The sequence below is a fragment of the Brachyhypopomus gauderio genome, chromosome 14, assembly GCF_052324685.1.
Source record: "Brachyhypopomus gauderio isolate BG-103 chromosome 14, BGAUD_0.2, whole genome shotgun sequence".
NCBI lineage: Eukaryota > Metazoa > Chordata > Actinopteri > Gymnotiformes > Hypopomidae > Brachyhypopomus > Brachyhypopomus gauderio.
The window spans coordinates 23,721,990-23,745,450 of record NC_135224.1 but is presented as its reverse complement, the minus strand read 5'-3'; the positions used below and the strand labels follow the sequence as shown (position 1 = coordinate 23,745,450).

At 41.0% G+C, this 23,461-nt stretch overlaps 1 protein-coding gene across 1 annotated transcript in view; it reads right to left on the bottom strand.

Annotated features, from left to right (window-relative positions):
* Positions 1-1,094, bottom strand: part of LOC143475269 (uncharacterized) — an 8,518-nt gene extending 7,424 nt beyond the window's left edge. The window contains exons 1-3 of the mRNA XM_076973057.1: positions 981-1,094; positions 667-731; positions 1-245 (exon numbers count right to left, since the gene is read on the bottom strand). The exon at positions 1-245 is cut by the window's left edge and continues 104 nt beyond it. Of these exons, the coding sequence (XP_076829172.1) occupies positions 1-245; positions 667-689 (268 nt within the window). The 5' untranslated portion in view covers positions 690-731; positions 981-1,094. The remainder of the gene's footprint in view (positions 246-666; positions 732-980) is intronic.
* Between the last annotated feature and the right edge of the window lie 22,367 nt (positions 1,095-23,461).

Here is a 23,461-nt window from a genome sequence, read left to right as displayed (position 1 = left end):
CCTGCAACAGACCAGACAGCTGACCACACTCACACACACACACACACTCCTCCTCTCTCTTTGTCTTTTCTTCCTCCACGTCCAGCTCAGTCTCCTCTGCCACGCTGCTCCTGCTCGCTGTCCCGCGAACCGTCTCCGGCCTCAGCCAGCAGAGGGCGCTACTGTTCTTCAGTGGCTCTTGCAGTCCACCAGAGGGTTTGGAGAGTGAGGAAGAGGATGGAGGGGAGGAAGGCTCCAACATCATCCTGTAACACCCAACAGTGTAATGTTACCAATCATGACACACACACTACTCACAAAGTTATAGACATGTTTGGCTTTCAGGTGAAATTTATGGAAAACGTTCACACCTCAGTGATATTATACAGTATCTTGAAAGTAGAAACATGCAATTGTGATTTCCTCACTTAAAACAATTTATTGAAACAAAGTCAAATTCTCCGAGTCAATTTGCTGAACTTGTGAGCATTTGTGCATTCTGACTTGGAAGTCACACAATCTGACTGCACAACAGAAGTAGATTTAAGATTAAATATGATAATGTTCATGGACGATGTCCAAATTTTGAACTGAATTGAAGTTGAATTATCAAAAGCTGTGTGTGTCTATGCATGTGTGTGCGTGTGTTGACCACATTCTGGTATCAACAGCATTAGTGAGACCAACCTCTCTGCCACTTGTGGTCTCATCTTCTCATCTTCCTCTCTCTCTCCATCTTTCTCATCCTGAGACTAACAGACGAATGGATAAATGGATGGATGGATGGACAGAAAGGAAGAAGACAAAAAGAAACACTGAAAGAAAGAAACACTCTGGCGCATGACTTCAAATAAAACCCTAACCTCAAATAAACTTTGAGGTCCCCTCACTTATACCACTGCTATAGTGTTTGTAGAGAAAGACAGGCAGACAGACAGAGAGAGGGAGGGAGGGAGGGAGAGACATATAGGAAGAGAGGCAGTGTGAGTGTTAATGAGTACCTGCAAGGGTGGGTCAGGGCTGTGGTCTCTTAACGGAGCAAGATCTTGGCGTTCTGGTTCGGATCTCTCCTCCACAGGAGCACTGCCACTGACTTCACTGTCCTGTTCATACACAGACAAACACAAACACACCAACACATGCAAACACATATGCATGAACATGCATGTACAGACATTCACAAGATCATTGTGTGTGTGTGTGTGTGTGTGTGTGTGTGTGTGTGTGTGTGTGTGTGTGTGTGTGTGTGTGTGTGTGTGTGTGTGTTTGTGAAAGGTAGAGCAAGGTGCTACAGTAACACCAAGATCACGTGAGCACACACAGTGATGTTAGTGGCGCTGTATAAATGTGTGTGAAAAGCTGGGAACATAATGTGTGTGTGGGGGAGAGTGAAGAACATCGTGGCCACCTCATACTGCAGTCCCCCTTTCAGGATGTCCAGGTCCAAGTGTATGTTCTGCAACAGGTCTGATGACCCTAGCAGACTCTACGTACACACAAACACACACCGCAACACGGATACAGAAAATCATTCCTCATACTTTACTGCACTGTAAAGACTACAAAGGTGACAGTGAGCTAAAAATCAGAGTATTATATTCTAGCAGGTGTTTTCACCTCATGGACAGACGCCGCCTTCTGCTCTTCATCCTCCTCTTCATCCACCTCCAGATCTGAATTAAATATGGGCGGAGCCAGACTCTCCAGCTGTCGTCCTCTTAGCGAATGCAAATTTGCTCTGGATACATCCTAAGATACACACCATCATACGCTCTGCACCTCTGCCATGAACTCAGACCTCCATCACTTCAAAGTCAATTTGGTAAAAGCTAAACTTTGCAGAGGAGTGACGTGTTCTTTTACCTCCAGTGACGTATGTAGGGTTTGTTCTTACACCACCTTATAAAAGTATACAATGAGGTTTCATTCCCCTACTAGAGGATATAGACTGTACATGTTCACCCCTACTAGAGGATATAGACAGTACATTTACCCCTACTAGAGGATATAGACCGTACATGTTCACCCCTACTAGAGGATATAGACCGTACATGTTCACCCCTACTAGAGGATATAGACTGTACATGTTCACCCCTACTAGAGGATATAGACCGTACATTTACCCCTAATGAGGACTTTAAAGGATGAAGGTCTGTGGAGTTGCCCAGGGAACCTCGCAGTCCTGGAACTGAAAGGTCACACATCCCTCTCAGTGGAGCCAGAGGAGCCAGCAGCTGAGAGACAGTGATAGAGTGAGTGAGTGTGTGAGTGTGTGTGTGAGAGAGAGAGAGAGAGAGAGAGAGAGAGAGAGAGAGAGAGAGAGAGAGAGAGAGAGAGCGCTTTAGCAGAATGGCACACACAATTTAGCTTTCTTTCTCCTTTCTGCTCAACTTTAGGCGACTGCTGTCCTAAATCTTTTGATATACTTCGATGAGCAAATAATTGTTCAATTCATTTCAGTGTTATTAGAAACACAGCAGTCAAGAATGTGTAGAATGGAAGAGAAAGTGTGACAAATATAACTGCTGTGTAACAAAATACATTTTAGGGTACACAGATCCAAACTCACTCTTGGGGCCTTCAGTCCCTCTGGTTCCTTCTTTTTTTTCTCCTTCTTCTTCTTCTTCTTCTCCTTGTTCTTTCTGGTTCCTGTGGAGGCGGAGCCTGAGATGGCAGAGGCAGTCCGGCCGTGGCATGTCTGAGCACGCTCCCGCTCCTGGGCCACTAGTTGGCGGTAGTGCTCATCACAGGGGTGGTCCCAGGTGGACTGGCCCGTGGAGAAGTTGAAGTAATACACTTCTCCAGTCACATCCTGACTGGAGAGTAGGAAAGGGAGACAAGCTCATCACATAGATAAACACACACATAAAAACACATGACATGTAGACAAGCCTAGGTTCTCCAGCACAGGACTGTCCACAAAGGTGTCAACAGGACAACATCTGAAACACTGAGTGGTGCTCTGGGTCTCATTGCTCAGATTAATAGTGCCAGAAGGCCAAGTCTACAAGCAAATCTGCTGCACAGAGTGATGAAATATTAATTTTATACTTTGCAATTGTTAGTTTCGGGGACAACTAACATTAAATATCTCCTGGATCTTGTCTTTGTGTGTTTTATCTATGAAGGTACTGACACCACTGTCACACCTGACAATAAGGTCATACTTTCCCCCAAACCATTTGAATACAGAATCCAAAAATGATTTCATATGTTAAAATGTGTCTGATCTTTCATGTCACATCAAACTCCCCAACTTCAAAAAAAAACAACTTCTGCCTGTTATATTTTCTCTTGCCCAATCTTATTTCCCAGTCAAATTATTCAGTCTTCTCCAGACTTGCAGTTCCATGGTCTTTAAAAAAAAGTTGGGCTGTCTAATTTGCTCATCTAATCACCTAGGTCACAAGGTGCATCCTACCTCTATAAATGGTACTTAAAATTATAACTGAGTTACAGGGGACAAAGGGCCTTGGTACGTCAGGTAATCGAGAACCTGAATGAACGAGCCAGCATGAATGAGACGTAGAGTTCTTGGAATGGAAGCCATTCCTCAATTAAGGGCACATTAGAGTATGCTTGGATTTTTCTAAAAGGAACCAACGCTCACACCAACGCTCACTGCTCTGTGTGTAAGGATAAGAAAACTGTTTCATTATGGGTGACTGTATGAGAATGAGCTTGTCCTACCAGGGTTTCCATTCAGGAGGTAGTGGGGCTACAGCCACCTCTCTGGCCAGCCATAGGAGCTCTGGCTCCCTCTCAGGGTCAATGCCAATTTGTCTGGCAAAATCATGGATATCTGAGGAGCAATACAGATAAGAAGAATATACCCACAATAAGTATGATATTTTCAAATCAAGACAAAATCCCACAAATTCAAATACTTAAGTCCATAATGCATGGAGATTGATTCTATGTTATAAAGTGTAGCTATAGCTTGGACGAACATACAGGAGTCCCAACTGGAACTGTGTTGATAATATTATTATTATAATATTATTATATATTATTAAGTTATTATGTCAATGTTATAATTTAGTTTTTAAATGGTGGAACTGTTGTAGCTTGTAGACTTTATCAATGGTGGATATTAAATGATACCATTTCAGTAACATATATTAAAGTTCAGGGCCGGAGTTCAGGGCCACTTTTTCAGCCCGGGAGTTTCATGCCCAAAATTATTTTTCCATCCCAATCGGCCCAAACTAGAGATTGACATGAGCCGGCCCATCGAGAATCCTCCCGAATCTCCCGATTAGCCACTCCGGCTCTGTTAAAAGTTTTATCCGGGGTCCTAAACTGTAACAGGTAGTATGCGACAGCTAATGTACCTTGTTCAGATGGGATATAATTCTCATCATAATCCTCTTCCAGGATCAACTGGTCTCCAACTGGTCTCTGAAGGGCATCTGCTGTCATGTTGATTGAACATTAAGAAAAAGATTATGAATAACAGTGCAGTAGACAGATCACCTCGCCATATTGTCTCTAAACTCTCCGTGGTACCGTTCGCTAGGCTAACCTAACTAACTAGCCAATAATAGAATTCCATAGCAATAATAGCGTCCATAGCAACCGTAGCATTCCACACAAAGCAACGTTATACCCAAAATACCCAAATACCCACCATCAGGCTGGAGGTTGACTGGATCCATCTGTCTCAGGACCTCGCCTTGAACATGGGGCTGAGCAAGGTGTCTCTGCCTCTCCATGTCAGGGCCTAAATGCAAAACACCAACCCAGGGCACAGAGGAATGTGTACTGTTAAGATCATCAGGTCTATAAGAAGGGCTACAGTGCCATTTGAATTCATTACAATGTTGAAGAATATGTCATGTCATATTTTCTGATAAAACTGATGTTTTACTGGTCAGGTCATGTGCAGAAAGCTGATGGTTCTGCACCTCTGCCAGACCTTACAAACAAATGTAATAAATGTTTTTTTCTACTTCATCATGCATGGTTATTTGGTTTGTTGAATACGCATGTAATCTTCAGTGTTACACAGTACCAGTGTGGAGTGGTCCTTCTACAGGGGTGTTAACATGGCCGACATCTGAGGGTCCCGCCGTCCTTCTGTAAGGGAAGGGTGCTGGTCCACAGGGATCCGTGTGGATCACTGTCGCTTGGGGGTTGTAGGGCACACCTGAAAATCCCACAGCAGGTAAAGTGAAACCCAGCACGCCTCACAGTGAGGCTCAAAAACCTTGTAAGTGTTTCCCAATGAACAAGTGATTATAAGAAGGGCTATGGTGCCATGTGATGTCATTAGAATGCTTAAGAATTTGTGATGTCATGTTAGAAATCTGTTTCTTTTTAAAAATGTTTATTTTTATTTGCTTTTTCCATGGTCAAAGAAATCAAAGAAATAACCCATGGTCTATTAATTATATTATACTGTACCATGTGTAAATGTAAAATAAAGATCTTGACAGTTGACAGTAGAATAAATATACATGTTATTTTTCTGAACCTTAGAAACCTACTACATAAATGTGTATATTTAATTATTATGAATAAGCCTATGGAAATCCATACTCATAAGAACTAAATATACTGTCTTACATAGAAGTATAAAATTATGTACAGTATATGAAAATGTATTTTTCTCACCATGAGTTGTAAAACCTGGTGTGTCTATGAAGTTCTTCTGTTCCTGCTCAGGCCTTGGCTGGTCGGTTCTCCTGTGGAAAAAACTCATTCTCGAGATAAAAAATTTGAAAGAATAGAAAGACAGAAAGATATAGAACAAATAGAAAGATCTGCGATTGTAAATTAGATATTATTTGTAAGATTTGTAATGTTTGTAAGTATTGTAAATCACAGCAAAATGTCATGCGACTACTTCTCAGCTTTTCAGCATCGAAATTGAAATCCAAACATTCCACCTTCCCAACCAAACATTCTAATCCAAACATTCCAAAGTTGAGTAGCACGTTATATCACAATTTCCTATTTTTTTAACTAAAACACCAAATCAGCCAGGCTGCTACAATAACCTGATGCAGCCTGGCTTGTACCCAAAGGGTTCATACCAGAGACCGTATATATATCAGTAGCGAACCGTGACCATTAAAAGTGGGCCCCCCTTTCCTAATTAACTGCAATAAAAAAATTTAAAAAAACTGAGACGACAGTACAGCTTTAGAAACGCAATAAACAATAATATCTGTACTAGATAACTTTTTAAGCAAAATAAGGTTCCAACAAAATAAGGTCCACAACTCCGTGTTCCTCCTTGTAAACAACTCGCACGTCAGCTAGCGTCACCACAGCGGGCGGAAATTATCATACAGTTAAGCCCGCCCACTAAGAGGGAAGATATGATTGGTCAATTTTACTGTCATTTGAAACTAGGTGCACGCGCGACTTCCTCGTTTGGTGTAAGGATGGTACCATATTTCCGGTTGGTATGCGGAAGTGCAGATGTTTATGGCCGAGTCTATGAAATTCACAAGGTGCCTCTTGGAGTTCCCGAAGTTTACCGTCAACGATGTGCGTCGTATTGTCAGAGCATCAAGTACAACGCCACAGAGTACACTTGAAAAAGGTTTCAAGTTCTACGTTTCATCCTACCCCTGCAATTTTGAAGGTAAGTGGCTGACGCTAGTTAGCTAGCTAGCCTGAGGTGGCAGTCTAATGAAGTGATGTTGTTTTTAGTAACGAACCGACCTGTCCTAGTACTAGAAATGCCTTTTAAAAACATGTTTGTATTTCTGATGGAAGTATCAGGCAAAAGTAAAGCTAACGAGATAACAGTGAGGGCTCACTGCTACAGATCTATGAAGAAAACAGATACACCACACCAGCTGAGAGTTGGACTGGTTAAAATGACACGAGTTCTGTTCAGTGTCACGTTCAAAGTTCTGTTGAACAAGTTCAAAAGTTAGTTCAACACAAGTTCAATCTTTTATCCTTGCTCTTACTTCACGTAAGCTGTGATAGCCATAGGCATTGGTTTTCAAAGCTTACAATGGTAGCCAAATGCAGAGTAGCTGAGTGGGAATCATTAGCAGTCTGTTTTGCCTATAGTAAACAAATGGGAGTTTATTTTACAGTTCGAGCTATTGTTATCTACCTCTATGACTCAAAAGCAGAATATAGTCCACCTCAGCTATTATTCAAACTGCATTTTCTAAAATCTGTCAATCTGTCTTCCATATCTTTTATCTTCTTTATTAACATATGGCTTCAACACTTACACCTATTAACATATTCTGATAACACTCTTCAAGAAGCAGTTGAAGTAAAACCTGCACTGTTCTGTTGTTGGTGGTGGAAACAACAAAATAATATAAATATAAGTAGGCCTGTTTCACTCCTATGTGTAAGCATTTCATCTGGAGTGAAAATGAAGTTTAAATCTAAAATATATTTTATAGTTTATAGTTGCTCAGTGAACTAGTAGATTGAACCATGCACAACACTGTAGAATAGAACGACAGTATAGCCAAGTGTTTTAAGAGTGATGCAAAACAGCACAAACGTTACATGAGACAATAGACAAGTGACATTCACCACTAACAACATGATGGGACAGAAATTGCGCCTATTGACATTGCTCAAGTCTTCTTTTCAAGATATTACATTTTGCCTCTTGTGTATTTCAGATGACATTACGTGATTCAATGCCAGTTGTGCTCATTAACAGCAACTGCTCTTGTGTTGCTGGTTGCGGAATCTGCAACCACTTGGTTGCATTGCTTTTCCAGACTGCTCATTATTCTGAATCTGGCATGTCTGTCGTGCCTCCTGTCCTTTCATGCACACAGACAGAACAGAAGTGGCATAAACCACCAACAATGGTTTGTCTTATTTCATTATTTAATGTTAGTTAATGTATCACAGTCACTTTACTAACACCATCTTTTAAATTAATAGGGGGTGAAGCCTGGACCCGTGGATGCCATGGTTGTCCTAAAGCCAAAACCAGGTGCTACTACAGCCAGTGGAGTTAGGTATGTAGTACCAAATTTAATAGGCAGATTACAGTGTGTGGTAAAAAAATAAATGCTTTTGATCATCTGATAAGACCCTGTTCTCTTCAAAATTTAATTTAGCCTCGTTGTACTTCAGATGACATGTGATATGTGATTCACAATCAGTTGTGCTGGTGAACAGATTACAATGTGTAAAAATAAATGTTATTCACTCTTCTTTTAGTACACTTTTCAAGGGCTACAGCGGTGAGCTCCCACACCGGGCCACCCTCAATCCTGGACCAGTCTACGCTGGAATGAAAGCAGATTCTCTTCCACTCATCTGCACAATGAATATCTCTGCATTCTGCAGAAAGCCTGGCAGAAAGGATAATCCGAGGGACACGACAAACAGCACACATGAAGAGGGGACTTGAAATGGAAACGGGGGCCTTAAAGGACTATGCAGTTCTGAAAAACTTGAACTTGACCCACTTGAGCGTCCATCATTTGGGCTTGTTGAAATTAAGTGCCCAAATGCACAAAGCTATGTAGACTGCAAATTCCTCAAAGTGGCACAAGGCCTACACAGATTGAAGGAGAGCCATTGTTATTATTGGCAAATCCAGGGCCAGTTATTGATTACTGGTATGCAGTGGTGTGATTTAGTTATCTGTGCCCATGATGATATTTTTGTGCAGCGAGTTTACAGAGATAGCAGTGTATTAGAAGAGGTGAAAAGGAGGTGTCACGTGTTTTTCTTTAACACTTACATGCCAAAATACCTCTCTATGCCCAAGCAATAGAAAATCATAATGAACTCATGAACAATTAAAACAATTTCAAATTATTCTGTCAATTGTATTACTATTGTATTCATTTCATTTGTACAAATACAGTAAAAGTTAAGAAATACATAATGTTGTATTGTGTTGTCAATTTTACATATAAAAGTGAAAGCATTTTATACTATTTATCATATTGCACTGTACCTTAACATTGCAGCCAATATTTACAGACTAGCATGACCTAAAGCAGGGGTCGGCAAGCTTTTTGACTCGGAGCCACAAAAGCAAAATAATTGGAAATTTATTTCAGTGACGATGACATGTCACTCAAGCGAACCGAAACTAAATACTGGACATTTGTGAAATTCCCCCCGAACATTTTTTAAGTCTCAAAAATAATATACGTTAATTAAATACTCATTAATTCTATTCAAAAGCTTAGCTGCATGCGGCTCTGGAGCCGCGGCTTGCCGACCCCTGACCTTAAAGGGATCATTTTAAGGTTGGAGAAAATATAAAATAATAATAAATCACCATCATTCACATTACATCATCTGTCTAATTCTGGATAGAGATTAGCCATTGTTTGCCCACGCTTTTACCAAGGGGCCATTTTGATAATTCACCAAAAGACAGGCAACAGTAAAAAATTTGGTTTATGCTCCCTGTGATTGAAAGGGGGATCACTGTGCTGAATATTTAATGTTCTTTGACTCTGCGAATCACACGCTCAACATGGACTCTCAGTCTTGCAATGGACTGTGACGTTCTGATCTCTGACCTAGACAGTTGAGCTCTCTTTGACAGAAACGTGGGTATGTGGACTTTGCATGGAACGCAGTCTTCAACAAGGAAACCCTTGTCCACCATGATGGCCATAGATGGGTCAAGGAGGGCCACAATGCCAGACTGCTTTAAGATCTCTTTATCACTGATAGCACCTTGATAAAGAGAAGACACAAAGGTCACTGCGCCATGAGGGGCTATCCCAATCAACCCTTTGAATGTACAGTGTGATTTATAAGTGGAAAACACTTCACTCTGGAGGAGAAGGGAATTTGGAGTTTGACATCTCAGTTCTGTGCAATCTAAAATTATTTGAGTGTCAGCATAGTCCTGAAACACATCTGGGAGGTGAGTTTTCACAGTGTCCACATCTAACCAAATAGAAACAGCTCCCAATACAGTATAAAGCAAGTTGGCCCAGGTGTTAATAATACGACTAACAGTTGACCGATGTATTCTAAATCTGTGGGCCAAATCCTTTTGCATCAGTCCCAATGACAGGTAGTTCATGAAGAGAAAAAACTCATCAATTGGTTGAAGAACCTGGGGAAAAAATACATTATCCTATTGTCATATTACATTATGACTATCAAAACTTCTTTTGATGTAAAGATTAATTTGAAAATGATGACATAACATGCTTTGTATGGACAAGACGAAAACATTTACCGTTGCACTGGCAGAGTGAGGGACCTGATCAGTCTTCTCAACAGTCTGTGCTCTTGTAACCCGTATGATGTGGGTGGCTGGCTCTATTTGCTTCCAAAAGCCCATGAGGTGGGCATGGCTTGCAAATCTGTGGAATATAAAAGTTATATATAAAGTTATATAATGGCTAATTCATTCACAATGTATTTCAGACACCAGAGAAGGCCCATCCGTGTACTGTGTCCTGCCATATTTTTTATTTACCTGGTAAAGAATCGTATGTCATCATCAGAGGCAGAAAACCGCTCCAAACAGAACTTGCTGCTGACAGTTAAGTCTTCGATTTGTTTTCGGAGCCTTGGTATCTCCTCGCGTAGCTCTTCATTTTCATTGAGGGAGAGATCAAGAGCAGCAGGCTCATTACTGACGCAGTAGTCATGTTCATGACACGGTAAGGGGTCATCATCATCATGGTCAGTCTGCATCTCTGTTAGATCAGTGTTGGGTGGACGCTCTGTTCTTTCCCATACTCCAGGTCGTGGAGTTGGAATAGTATAGTTATTCCATTGAAATAGCACAGGAAAAGCTCCAGGTCGCAGTCGTCGTCGTCCAGTAGGATTGGGAGGTTCGAGCAGCGATAAAATATCGCAAACACACACGGGAAGTACTCGTGATAATAAAATGATCTCTCCTGATCTTAACCACCCATTGTTTCTGCAGTTCTGAGTCCTTTGGAAAGGTGTGGAAGCTCAGGTAGGAATTACACCTTGTCGATGCTGTGCACAATGGTACACAGCAGTGGTGGTTGGACCTGCTGTCTGTACGTTGTTGAAACGATACTTTTTTTTGTTTAACTGTCATGTTTAGGACACGTAAACGGACAGGAGATGAAGGAAACTTCCAAGTAAATAACGGTAAATATGCTCGTTACAAGACTGGTGAGGTGAATAGCTAGCACAGTGCACGCTTTCAATGGCTACCGGATGTCAACAACCATCCTAAACTTTTAGCAGAAATTACGTCACTTAACAGCGTGCACTTATGCCATTGTCCCCTGATTGTCCTCAGGTATTATTGTTTGTGTGTATTTGTAACTTTCCATATTCCCCAGTAATTGTTCTAGGTAAAGACACTCTTGAACAGTAGAAGCAAGTGCCATATACTCTGCTTCGCATGTGGAAAGTGCAACAGTAGGTTGCTTCTTCGTCTTCCATGAAATAAGTGCGCTGTTCTCACTTAGGCTCACACAGTATCCTGTTGTACTGCGGCGATCACTGGTATCAGCCGCCCAGTCTGCATCGCTGTAGGCTTGTATACCAAGATTCTCAGTGTTGTTTCTCCTAAAGGTTAAACCTTTGTTTGATGTACCTTTAAGGTATCGCAGGACATGTTTCACAGTGACCCATTGCTCCTGTGTAGGCTCAGCTAGGTACTGTGACAGCCTGCTCACCACAAAACTCAGATCAGGCCTAGTGCAGGTTGTCAGGTATATCAGACTGCCCACGGCCTCTCTGTACATTCTGATGTCTGTCATTTTAACTGCATCATCACTGTATTCAAGCTTTTGCTCACAAGGAGTTTCTCTTACCCTACATTCTGACATGTTAAAACGCTGTAGAGTTTTGTTTGTGTACTTTTCTTGTGACATCTTAATACACCCACCAGAAAAATCAAAATGTATACCAAGAAAATGCTTGAGTTGCCCCAAATCCTTCATCTTGAATTGCTGTGCAAGCATCCCTTTCACTCTTTTCAATTAATTTCCATCCCTTGCAGCGATGATTAGATCATAGAACCATACAATTGTGATCACTTTCCCTTCTTTTGACTCTTGAGAATATACACAATGGTCAGCTTGGTTTTGTGTGAATCCATTTTCTGTTAAATCTAGACTTAAGACTCACCTGTTTAGTCAAGCCTTCAGCTAAAATTCCCCTTGTAAGGTGTAGGGGCTTGGGGGCCCCCAGACGTTGAGATTTCTGGTGATCTGAGATGTTGATGCTGTCATCCAGCTGTGTCTTGGCATCACTCTATTTGTGACTATGACTTGACTGGAAAGCAATGTCTCAGTGAGCCCTCATGCCTGTGGTCACCTCTGAACCTCTCCCTTTAGTTATGCTGCTATAGATTAGTCTGGCGGAGCCACATGCTGATCACTGGCACGTGAGCTACGTACATTTAAATCAACGGTGGTTTAAATTCATGTCCACTCAGTCTGTATTATCTATCTTCTTGCATGGCTCTACCCAAGACGATTGGATACAGGCACCTGCAGGCACCTGGGGGATGGTCTGGCTGCCGGTGGATGTGCTGATACCGGGGTTCACCTGGGGAGTAACACTGCAGTCGGAGCCTACAATACCAGCATCACTGCTCCGACACGGAATGAAAGCCTGGCATTCATCAACAGACATTTACAGTGACAATATCAAAACCCAGAACTTTCAATTCTACCTTTTACCTAGTCTGATTGTGTGAATTATGTGTGACTTGTGTATTTGTGTGTTAACGGGCCGCCCAATGGAGGATGGGTTCCCTTTTGAGTCTTGGTTCTCCCGAGGTTTCTTCCTATTCCCCACCATCATAGGGAGTTTTTCCTCGCCACTGTCGCCTTTGGCTTGCTCATTAGGGTTCTGGACCCATAGTATTGTTAACCTTGTAAACGCTGTAAAGCTGCTTTGCGACAACTTGAGTTGTTAAAAGCGCTATACAAATAAACTTTGATTTGATTTGATTTGATTTAAACAATTATGTAAAACCCTATTCCAATTTCGTCCAGACTGTTTGAGTCCATAAAGTGATTTCTCCAGCTTATATACTGTAAGAACGCCGTTTTCACATCCATCTGGTGGACCAGTAAATGTTCCTGTACTGCCTTTTGTAACACAACTCTTATTTACTCGTTAGGTCTGCTGTTGGTGAAAACGTTTCCCCATAGTCTACTCCCATTTTCTGGCTGTAGCCCTTAGCGGTAAATCGAGCCTTGTATTGGTCATTCCCATCTACACCAGACTTGATTGCGTAAACCCACCTACCCCCCACGGGTTTCTTGCCCACTGCTAGTGTTGTCGGGGTGAAGGTTTTGTTCTCATTTAGAGATTGGATTTCTTCATCCATTGCTTTTCTCCATTCTTTTGAATTGTCTGATTGCATTGCTTCATCATAAGTCTGTGGAATGCCACACACTGCTCTACAGCAGTAGTCTACTGTGATATGCATTCCATCACTATCCTCGTCTTCAGTTACGTAGTCACCTAGGTAATTTGGTGCCCTTCTATCTCTAGTTGGATACCGCCTACTCTCAGGATATAAAGTTACACAGGTCTAATAATTAGGAACAAACTAAAATACAAATTATTTATAATAAATACATTTTATATATTATATTTTTTTATAATAAATTATTTTTGTTATCATTAAAAGTCAGTTTCCAGTAATTCAATTTCCCATGATGTAATTTATTGACATGAGACAGTACTCATGCATTTACTCACTACTTGAGTAGCTTTTTATCAAAGTGCTTTTTTACTTTTACTCAAGTAAATTTTTGGATGCATACTTTTACTTTTACTTGAGTAACATTTGGTTCAAGTAACAGTATTTTAACTTGAGTAAAATTGTTGAATACTCTACCCACCTCTGTCAGTGTGTGATGTTCATACATGCAGCCCTAATCCTGTAATTAGGCTTGTTGACGCAGCTCTAGTTAGTGATGCGCGGATCGATACTGAAATATCCATTCCATCGATACCAGGTCTTTATGTTGTAAAATCGATTTTCAAATCAAAATATCCATACTTTTGATACTTCAGTCATTTGAGGTAATGCAAAGCACTAACAGGAACACTGTGGAAGTAACAAAAATATTGAGATCTTGTCTAAATGATATGCGGTTGGTGGGAACTACTTTTTCTTCCGCCTGGGTCAGTGCATAATGCGTAAGTACTGCGGCACGCTCACACACACACACACAGACGCTCACTCAGTGTACTAGGGCGCTGTACGTACGCTATGGCGGAACGCAAGAGAAGTCATGTGTGGAGCTATTTCAGCCCCACAAAGAGCCAAGATGCTGTTTGTGATTTGTGTAAAAAAAAAAAACTATAAGGAGTTGTGGCAACACAAGAAATCTTGTTAAACACCTTAGGGTAAACCCAAAAGTCCAATATGAGGCTTTCATGCTTAGGCGGACAAAATAGGAGAGCACTGTGTCAGGTGGTGCTAAAGGTTGTAAAAAAAAATCGGTTGCAGGTCACTAGGAGCCCTTCATCCCTTCAATCGCATGCCATTACCATACGATTCCTTTCCAAGGGAGCGCAACATCTAGTGCTTCCTAACAACACATTTAACGTTGGCCATTTGTACAATATATATAGCACTACACATTCGTATATGTCTCGATGACGGTATGCCAAAAAATATATTACCCTAAATATATAATAAGATTTCGCTACCAGAATGCGTTACTATTTTGCATATTGAGGCTACTAAACCAATCAGCTTGAAGTCGCCATATTACGCCCTCTGACGTTTCTAGAAAGTAAACAGGAAACTAACGAGCTAACTGTGATGACCGCTGTTCGTTTACAGAGGGCCACGCAGTTATAATTCAGCTCAATACCAGTTTCAAATGACAGCTAAATTGACTAATCATATCTTCCGTCTTAATGGGCGAGCTTAACTGTAGCCCGCTGTGGCGACGCTAGCTGTCGTTAGCGTACCACCGTTAGATAGTTTCCACTCGCGTTGTTTACATATTCCGCTCCCGAGGAACACGGAGCTGTGAACCTTATTTTGTTGGTACCTTATTTTTGCTTATCTAGTACATATGTTATTGGTTTATTGCGTTTTTAAAGCTGTAATGTCGTCTCAATTTTTATTATTTATTATTTTTTAATGGCTTAGGTGCACGCACCACTTCGTCGTTTGGTGTAAGGATGGTACCATATTTCCGGTTGGTATGCGGAAGTGCAGATGTTTATGGCCGAGTCTATGAAATTCACAAGGTGCCTGTTGGAGTTACCGAAGTTTACCGTCAACGATGTGCGTCGTATTGTCAGAGCATCAAGTACAACGCCACAGAGTACACTTGAAAAGGGTTTCAAGTTCTACGTTTCATCCTACCTCTGCAATTTTGAAGGTAAGTGGCTGACGCTAGTTAGCTAGCTAGCCTGAGGTGGCAGTCTAATGAAGTGATGTTGTTTTTAGTAACGAACCGACCTGTCCTAGTACTAGAAATGCCTTTTAAAAACATGTTTGTATTTCTGATGGAAGTATCAGGCAAAAGTAAAGCTAACGAGATAACAGTGAGGGCTCACTGCTACAGATCTATGAAGAAAACAGATACACCACACCAGCTGAGAGTTGGACTGGTTAAAATGACACGAGTTCTGTTCAGTGTCACGTTCAAAGTTCTGTTGAACAAGTTCAAAAGTTAGTTCAACACAAGTTCAATCTTTTATCCTTGCTCTTACTTCACGTAAGCTGTGATAGCCATAGGCATTGGTTTTCAAAGCTTACAATGGTAGCCAAATGCAGAGTAGCTGAGTGGGAATCATTAGCAGTCTGTTTTGCCTATAGTAAACAAATGGGAGTTTATTTTACAGTTCGAGCTATTGTTATCTACCTCTATGACTCAAAAGCAGAATATAGTCCACCTCAGCTATTATTCAAACTGCATTTTCTAAAATCTGTCAATCTGTCTTCCATATCTTTTATCTTCTTTATTAACATATGGCTTCAACACTTACACCTATTAACATATTCTGATAACACTCTTCAAGAAGCAGTTGAAGTAAAACCTGCACTGTTCTGTTGTTGGTGGTGGAAACAACAAAATAATATAAATATAAGTAGGCCTGTTTCACTCCTATGTGTAAGCATTTCATCTGGAGTGAAAATGAAGTTTAAATCTAAAATATATTTTATAGTTTATAGTTGCTCAGTGAACTAGTAGATTGAACCATGCACAACACTGTAGAATAGAACGACAGTATAGCCAAGTGTTTTAAGAGTGATGCAAAACAGCACAAACGTTACATGAGACAATAGACAAGTGACATTCACCACTAACAACATGATGGGACAGAAATTGCGCCTATTGACATTGCTCAAGTCTTCTTTTCAAGATATTACATTTTGCCTCTTGTGTATTTCAGATGACATTACGTGATTCAATGCCAGTTGTGCTCATTAACAGCAACTGCTCTTGTGTTGCTGGTTGCGGAATCTGCAACCACTTGGTTGCATTGCTTTTCCAGACTGCTCATTATTCTGAATCTGGCATGTCTGTCGTGCCTCCTGTCCTTTCATGCACACAGACAGAACAGAAGTGGCATAAACCACCAACAATGGTTTGTCTTATTTCATTATTTAATGTTAGTTAATGTATCACAGTCACTTTACTAACACCATCTTTTAAATTAATAGGGGGTGAAGCCTGGACCCGTGGATGCCATGGTTGTCCTAAAGCCAAAACCAGGTGCTACTACAGCCAGTGGAGTTAGGTATGTAGTACCAAATTTAATAGGCAGATTACAGTGTGTGGTAAAAAAATAAATGCTTTTGATCATCTGATAAGACCCTGTTCTCTTCAAAATTTAATTTAGCCTCGTTGTACTTCAGATGACATGTGATATGTGATTCACAATCAGTTGTGCTGGTGAACAGATTACAATGTGTAAAAATAAATGTTATTCACTCTTCTTTTAGTACACTTTTCAAGGGCTACAGCGGTGAGCTCCCACACCGGGCCACCCTCAATCCTGGACCAGTCTACGCTGGAATGAAAGCAGATTCTCTTCCACTCATCTGCACAATGAACATCTCTGCATTCTGCAGAAAGCCTGGCAGAAAGGATAATCCGAGGGACACGACAAACAGCACACATGAAGAGGGGACTTGAAATGGAAACGGGGGCCTTAAAGGACTATGCAGTTCTGAAAAACTTGAACTTGACCCACTTGAGCGTCCATCATTTGGGCTTGTTGAAATTAAGTGCCCAAATGCACAAAGCTATGTAGACTGCAAATTCCTCAAAGTGGCACAAGGCCTACACAGATTGAAGGAGAGCCATTGTTATTATTGGCAAATCCAGGGCCAGTTATTGATTACTGGTATGCAGTGGTGTGATTTAGTTATCTGTGCCCATGATGATATTTTTGTGCAGCGAGTTTACAGAGATAGCAGTGTATTAGAAGAGGTGAAAAGGAGGTGTCACGTGTTTTTCTTTAACACTTACATGCCAAAATACCTCTCTATGCCCAAGCAATAGAAAATCATAATGAACTCATGAACAATTAAAACAATTTCAAATTATTCTGTCAATTGTATTACTATTGTATTCATTTCATTTGTACAAATACAGTAAAAGTTAAGAAATACATAATGTTGTATTGTGTTGTCAATTTTACATATAAAAGTGAAAGCATTTTATACTATTTATCATATTGCACTGTACCTTAACATTGCAGCCAATATTTACAGACTAGCATGACCTAAAGCAGGGGTCGGCAAGCTTTTTGACTCGGAGCCACAAAAGCAAAATAATTGGAAATTTATTTCAGTGACGATGACATGTCACTCAAGCGAACCGAAACTAAATACTGGACATTTGTGAAATTCCCCCCGAACATTTTTTAAGTCTCAAAAATAATATACGTTAATTAAATACTCATTAATTCTATTCAAAAGCTTAGCTGCATGCGGGTCTGGAGCCGCGGCTTGCCGACCCCTGACCTTAAAGGGATCATTTTAAGGTTGGAGAAAATATAAAATAATAATAAATCACCATCATTCACATTACATCATCTGTCTAATTCTGGATTGAGATTAGCCATTGTTTGCCCAGGCTTTTACCAAGGGGCCATTTTGATAATTCACCAAAAGACAGGCAACAGTAAAAAATTTGGTTTATGCTCCCTGTGATTGAAAGGGGGATCACTGTGCTGAATATTTAATGTTCTTTGACTCTGCGAATCACACGCTCAACATGGACTCTCAGTCTTGCAATGGACTGTGACGTTCTGATCTCTGACCTAGACAGTTGAGCTCTCTTTGACAGAAACGTGGGTATGTGGACTTTGCATGGAACGCAGTCTTCAACAAGGAAACCCTTGTCCACCATGATGGCCATAGATGGGTCAAGGAGGGCCACAATGCCAGACTGCTTTAAGATCTCTTTATCACTGATAGCACCTTGATAAAGAGAAGACACAAAGGTCACTGCGCCATGAGGGGCTATCCCAATCAACCCTTTGAATGTACAGTGTGATTTATAAGTGGAAAACACTTCACTCTGGAGGAGAAGGGAATTTGGAGTTTGACATCTCAGTTCTGTGCAATCTAAAATTATTTGAGTGTCAGCATAGTCCTGAAACACATCTGGGAGGTGAGTTTTCACAGTGTCCACATCTAACCAAATAGAAACAGCTCCCAATACAGTATAAAGCAAGTTGGCCCAGGTGTTAATAATACGACTAACAGTTGACCGATGTATTCTAAATCTGTGGGCCAAATCCTTTTGCATCAGTCCCAATGACAGGTAGTTCATGAAGAGAAAAAACTCATCAATTGGTTGAAGAACCTGGGGAAAAAATACATTATCCTATTGTCATATTACATTATGACTATCAAAACTTCTTTTGATGTAAAGATTAATTTGAAAATGATGACATAACATGCTTTGTATGGACAAGACGAAAACATTTACCGTTGCACTGGCAGAGTGAGGGACCTGATCAGTCTTCTCAACAGTCTGTGCTCTTGTAACCCGTATGATGTGGGTGGCTGGCTCTATTTGCTTCCAAAAGCCCATGAGGTGGGCATGGCTTGCAAATCTGTGGAATATAAAAGTTATATATAAAGTTATATAATGGCTAATTCATTCACAATGTATTTCAGACACCAGAGAAGGCCCATCCGTGTACTGTGTCCTGCCATATTTTTTATTTACCTGGTAAAGAATCGTATGTCATCATCAGAGGCAGAAAACCGCTCCAAACAGAACTTGCTGCTGACAGTTAAGTCTTCGATTTGTTTTCGGAGCCTTGGTATCTCCTCGCGTAGCTCTTCATTTTCATTGAGGGAGAGATCAAGAGCAGCAGGCTCATTACTGACGCAGTAGTCATGTTCATGACACGGTAAGGGGTCATCATCATCATGGTCAGTCTGCATCTCTGTTAGATCAGTGTTGGGTGGACGCTCTGTTCTTTCCCATACTCCAGGTCGTGGAGTTGGAATAGTATAGTTATTCCATTGAAATAGCACAGGAAAAGCTCCAGGTCGCAGTCGTCGTCGTCCAGTAGGATTGGGAGGTTCGAGCAGCGATAAAATATCGCAAACACACACGGGAAGTACTCGTGATAATAAAATGATCTCTCCTGATCTTAACCACCCATTGTTTCTGCAGTTCTGAGTCCTTTGGAAAGGTGTGGAAGCTCAGGTAGGAATTACACCTTGTCGATGCTGTGCACAATGGTACACAGCAGTGGTGGTTGGACCTGCTGTCTGTACGTTGTTGAAACGATACTTTTTTTTGTTTAACTGTCATGTTTAGGACACGTAAACGGACAGGAGATGAAGGAAACTTCCAAGTAAATAACGGTAAATATGCTCGTTACAAGACTGGTGAGGTGAATAGCTAGCACAGTGTACGCTTTCAATGGCTACCGGATGTCAACAACCATCCTAAACTTTTAGCAGAAATTACGTCACTTAACAGCGTGCACTTATGCCATTGTCCCCTGATTGTCCTCAGGTATTATTGTTTGTGTGTATTTGTAACTTTCCATATTCCCCAGTAATTGTTCTAGGTAAAGACACTCTTGAACAGTAGAAGCAAGTGCCATATACTCTGCTTCGCATGTGGAAAGTGCAACAGTAGGTTGCTTCTTCGTCTTCCATGAAATAAGTGCGCTGTTCTCACTTAGGCTCACACAGTATCCTGTTGTACTGCGGCGATCACTGGTATCAGCCGCCCAGTCTGCATCGCTGTAGGCTTGTATACCAAGATTCTCAGTGTTGTTTCTCCTAAAGGTTAAACCTTTGTTTGATGTACCTTTAAGGTATCGCAGGACATGTTTCACAGTGACCCATTGCTCCTGTGTAGGCTCAGCTAGGTACTGTGACAGCCTGCTCACCACAAAACTCAGATCAGGCCTAGTGCAGGTTGTCAGGTATATCAGACTGCCCACGGCCTCTCTGTACATTCTGATGTCTGTCATTTTAACTGCATCATCACTGTATTCAAGCTTTTGCTCACAAGGAGTTTCTCTTACCCTACATTCTGACATGTTAAAACGCTGTAGAGTTTTGTTTGTGTACTTTTCTTGTGACATCTTAATACACCCACCAGAAAAATCAAAATGTATACCAAGAAAATGCTTGAGTTGCCCCAAATCCTTCATCTTGAATTGCTGTGCAAGCATCCCTTTCACTCTTTTCAATTAATTTCCATCCCTTGCAGCGATGATTAGATCATAGAACCATACAATTGTGATCACTTTCCCTTCTTTTGACTCTTGAGAATATACACAATGGTCAGCTTGGTTTTGTGTGAATCCATTTTCTGTTAAATCTAGACTTAAGACTCACCTGTTTAGTCAAGCCTTCAGCTAAAATTCCCCTTGTAAGGTGTAGGGGCTTGGGGGCCCCCAGACGTTGAGATTTCTGGTGATCTGAGATGTTGATGCTGTCATCCAGCTGTGTCTTGGCATCACTCTATTTGTGACTATGACTTGACTGGAAAGCAATGTCTCAGTGAGCCCTCATGCCTGTGGTCACCTCTGAACCTCTCCCTTTAGTTATGCTGCTATAGATTAGTCTGGCGGAGCCACATGCTGATCACTGGCACGTGAGCTACGTACATTTAAATCAACGGTGGTTTAAATTCATGTCCACTCAGTCTGTATTATCTATCTTCTTGCATGGCTCTACCCAAGACGATTGGATACAGGCACCTGCAGGCACCTGGGGGATGGTCTGGCTGCCGGTGGATGTGCTGATACCGGGGTTCACCTGGGGAGTAACACTGCAGTCGGAGCCTACAATACCAGCATCACTGCTCCGACACGGAATGAAAGCCTGGCATTCATCAACAGACATTTACAGTGACAATATCAAAACCCAGAACTTTCAATTCTACCTTTTACCTAGTCTGATTGTGTGAATTATGTGTGACTTGTGTATTTGTGTGTTAACGGGCCGCCCAATGGAGGATGGGTTCCCTTTTGAGTCTTGGTTCTCCCGAGGTTTCTTCCTATTCCCCACCATCATAGGGAGTTTTTCCTCGCCACTGTCGCCTTTGGCTTGCTCATTAGGGTTCTGGACCCATAGTATTGTTAACCTTGTAAACCCTGTAAAGCTGCTTTGCGACAACTTGAGTTGTTAAAAGCGCTATACAAATAAACTTTGATTTGATTTGATTTGATTTAAACAATTATGTAAAACCCTATTCCAATTTCGTCCAGACTGTTTGAGTCCATAAAGTGATTTCTCCAGCTTATATACTGTAAGAACGCCGTTTTCACATCCATCTGGTGGACCAGTAAATTTTCCTGTACTGCCTTTTGTAACACAACTCTTATTACTCGTTAGGTCTGCTGTTGGTGAAAACGTTTCCCCATAGTCTACTCCCATTTTCTGGCTGTAGCCCTTAGCGGTAAATCGAGCCTTGTATTGGTCATTCCCATCTACACCAGACTTGATTGCGTAAACCCACCTACCCCCCACGGGTTTCTTGCCCACTGCTAGTGTTGTCGGGGTGAAGGTTTTGTTCTCATTTAGAGATTGGATTTCTTCATCCATTGCTTTTCTCCATTCTTTTGAATTGTCTGATTGCATTGATTCATCTTAAGTCTGTGGAATGCCACACACTGCTCTACAGCAGTAGTCTACTGTGATATGCATTCCATCACTATCCTCGTCTTCAGTTACGTAGTCACCTAGGTAATTTGGTGCCCTTCTATCTCTAGTTGGATACCGCCTACTCTCAGGATATAAAGTTACACAGGTCTAATAATTAGGAACAAACTAAAATACAAATTATTTATAATAAATACATTTTATATATTATATTTTTTTATAATAAATTATTTTTGTTATCATTAAAAGTCAGTTTCCAGTAATTCAATTTCCCATGATGTAATTTATTGACATGAGACAGTACTCATGCATTTACTCACTACTTGAGTAGCTTTTTATCAAAGTGCTTTTTTACTTTTACTCAAGTAAATTTTTGGATGCATACTTTTACTTTTACTTGAGTAACATTTGGTTCAAGTAACAGTATTTTAACTTGAGTAAAATTGTTGAATACTCTACCCACCTCTGTCAGTGTGTGATGTTCATACATGCAGCCCTAATCCTGTAATTAGGCTTGTTGACGCAGCTCTAGTTAGTGATGCGCGGATCGATACTGAAATATCCATTCCATCGACCAGGTCTTTATGTTGTAAAATCGATTTTCCAATCAAAATATCCATACTTTTGATACTTCGGTCATTTGAGGTAATGCAAAGCACTAACAGGAACACTGTGGAAGTAACAAAAATATTGAGATCTTGTCTAAATGATATGCGGTTGGTGGGAACTACTTTTTCTTCCGCCTGGGTCAGTGCATAATGCGTAAGTACTGCGGCACGCTCACACACACACACACACACGCTCACTCAGTGTACTAGGGCGCTGTACGTACGCTATGGCGGAACGCAAGAGAAGTCATGTGTGGAGCTATTTCAGCCCCACAAAGAGCCAAGATGCTGTTTGTGATTTGTGTAAAAAAAAAAAACTATAAGGAGTTGTGGCAACACAAGAAATCTTGTTAAACACCTTAGGGTAAACCCAAAGGTCCAATATGAGGCTTTCATGCTTAGGCGGACAAAATAGGAGAGCACTGTGTCAGGTGGTGCTAAAGGTTGTAAAAAAAAATCGGTTGCAGGTCACTAGGAGCCCTTCATCCCTTCAATCGCATGCCATTACCATACGATTCCTTTCCAAGGGAGCGCAACATCTAGTGCTTCCTAACAACACATTTAATGTTGGCCATTTGTACAATATATATAGCACTACACATTCGTATATGTCTCGATGACGGTATGCCAAAAAATATATTAACCTAAATATATTAAAGATTTCGCTACCAGAATGCGTTACTATTTTGCATATTGAGGCTACTAAACCAATCAGCTTGAAGTCGCCATATTACGCCCTCTGACGTTTCTAGAAAGTAAACAGGAAACTAACGAGCTAACTGTGATGCCCGCTGTTCGTTTACAGAGGGCCACGCAGTTATAATTCAGCTCAATACCAGTTTCAAATGACAGCTAAATTGACTAATCA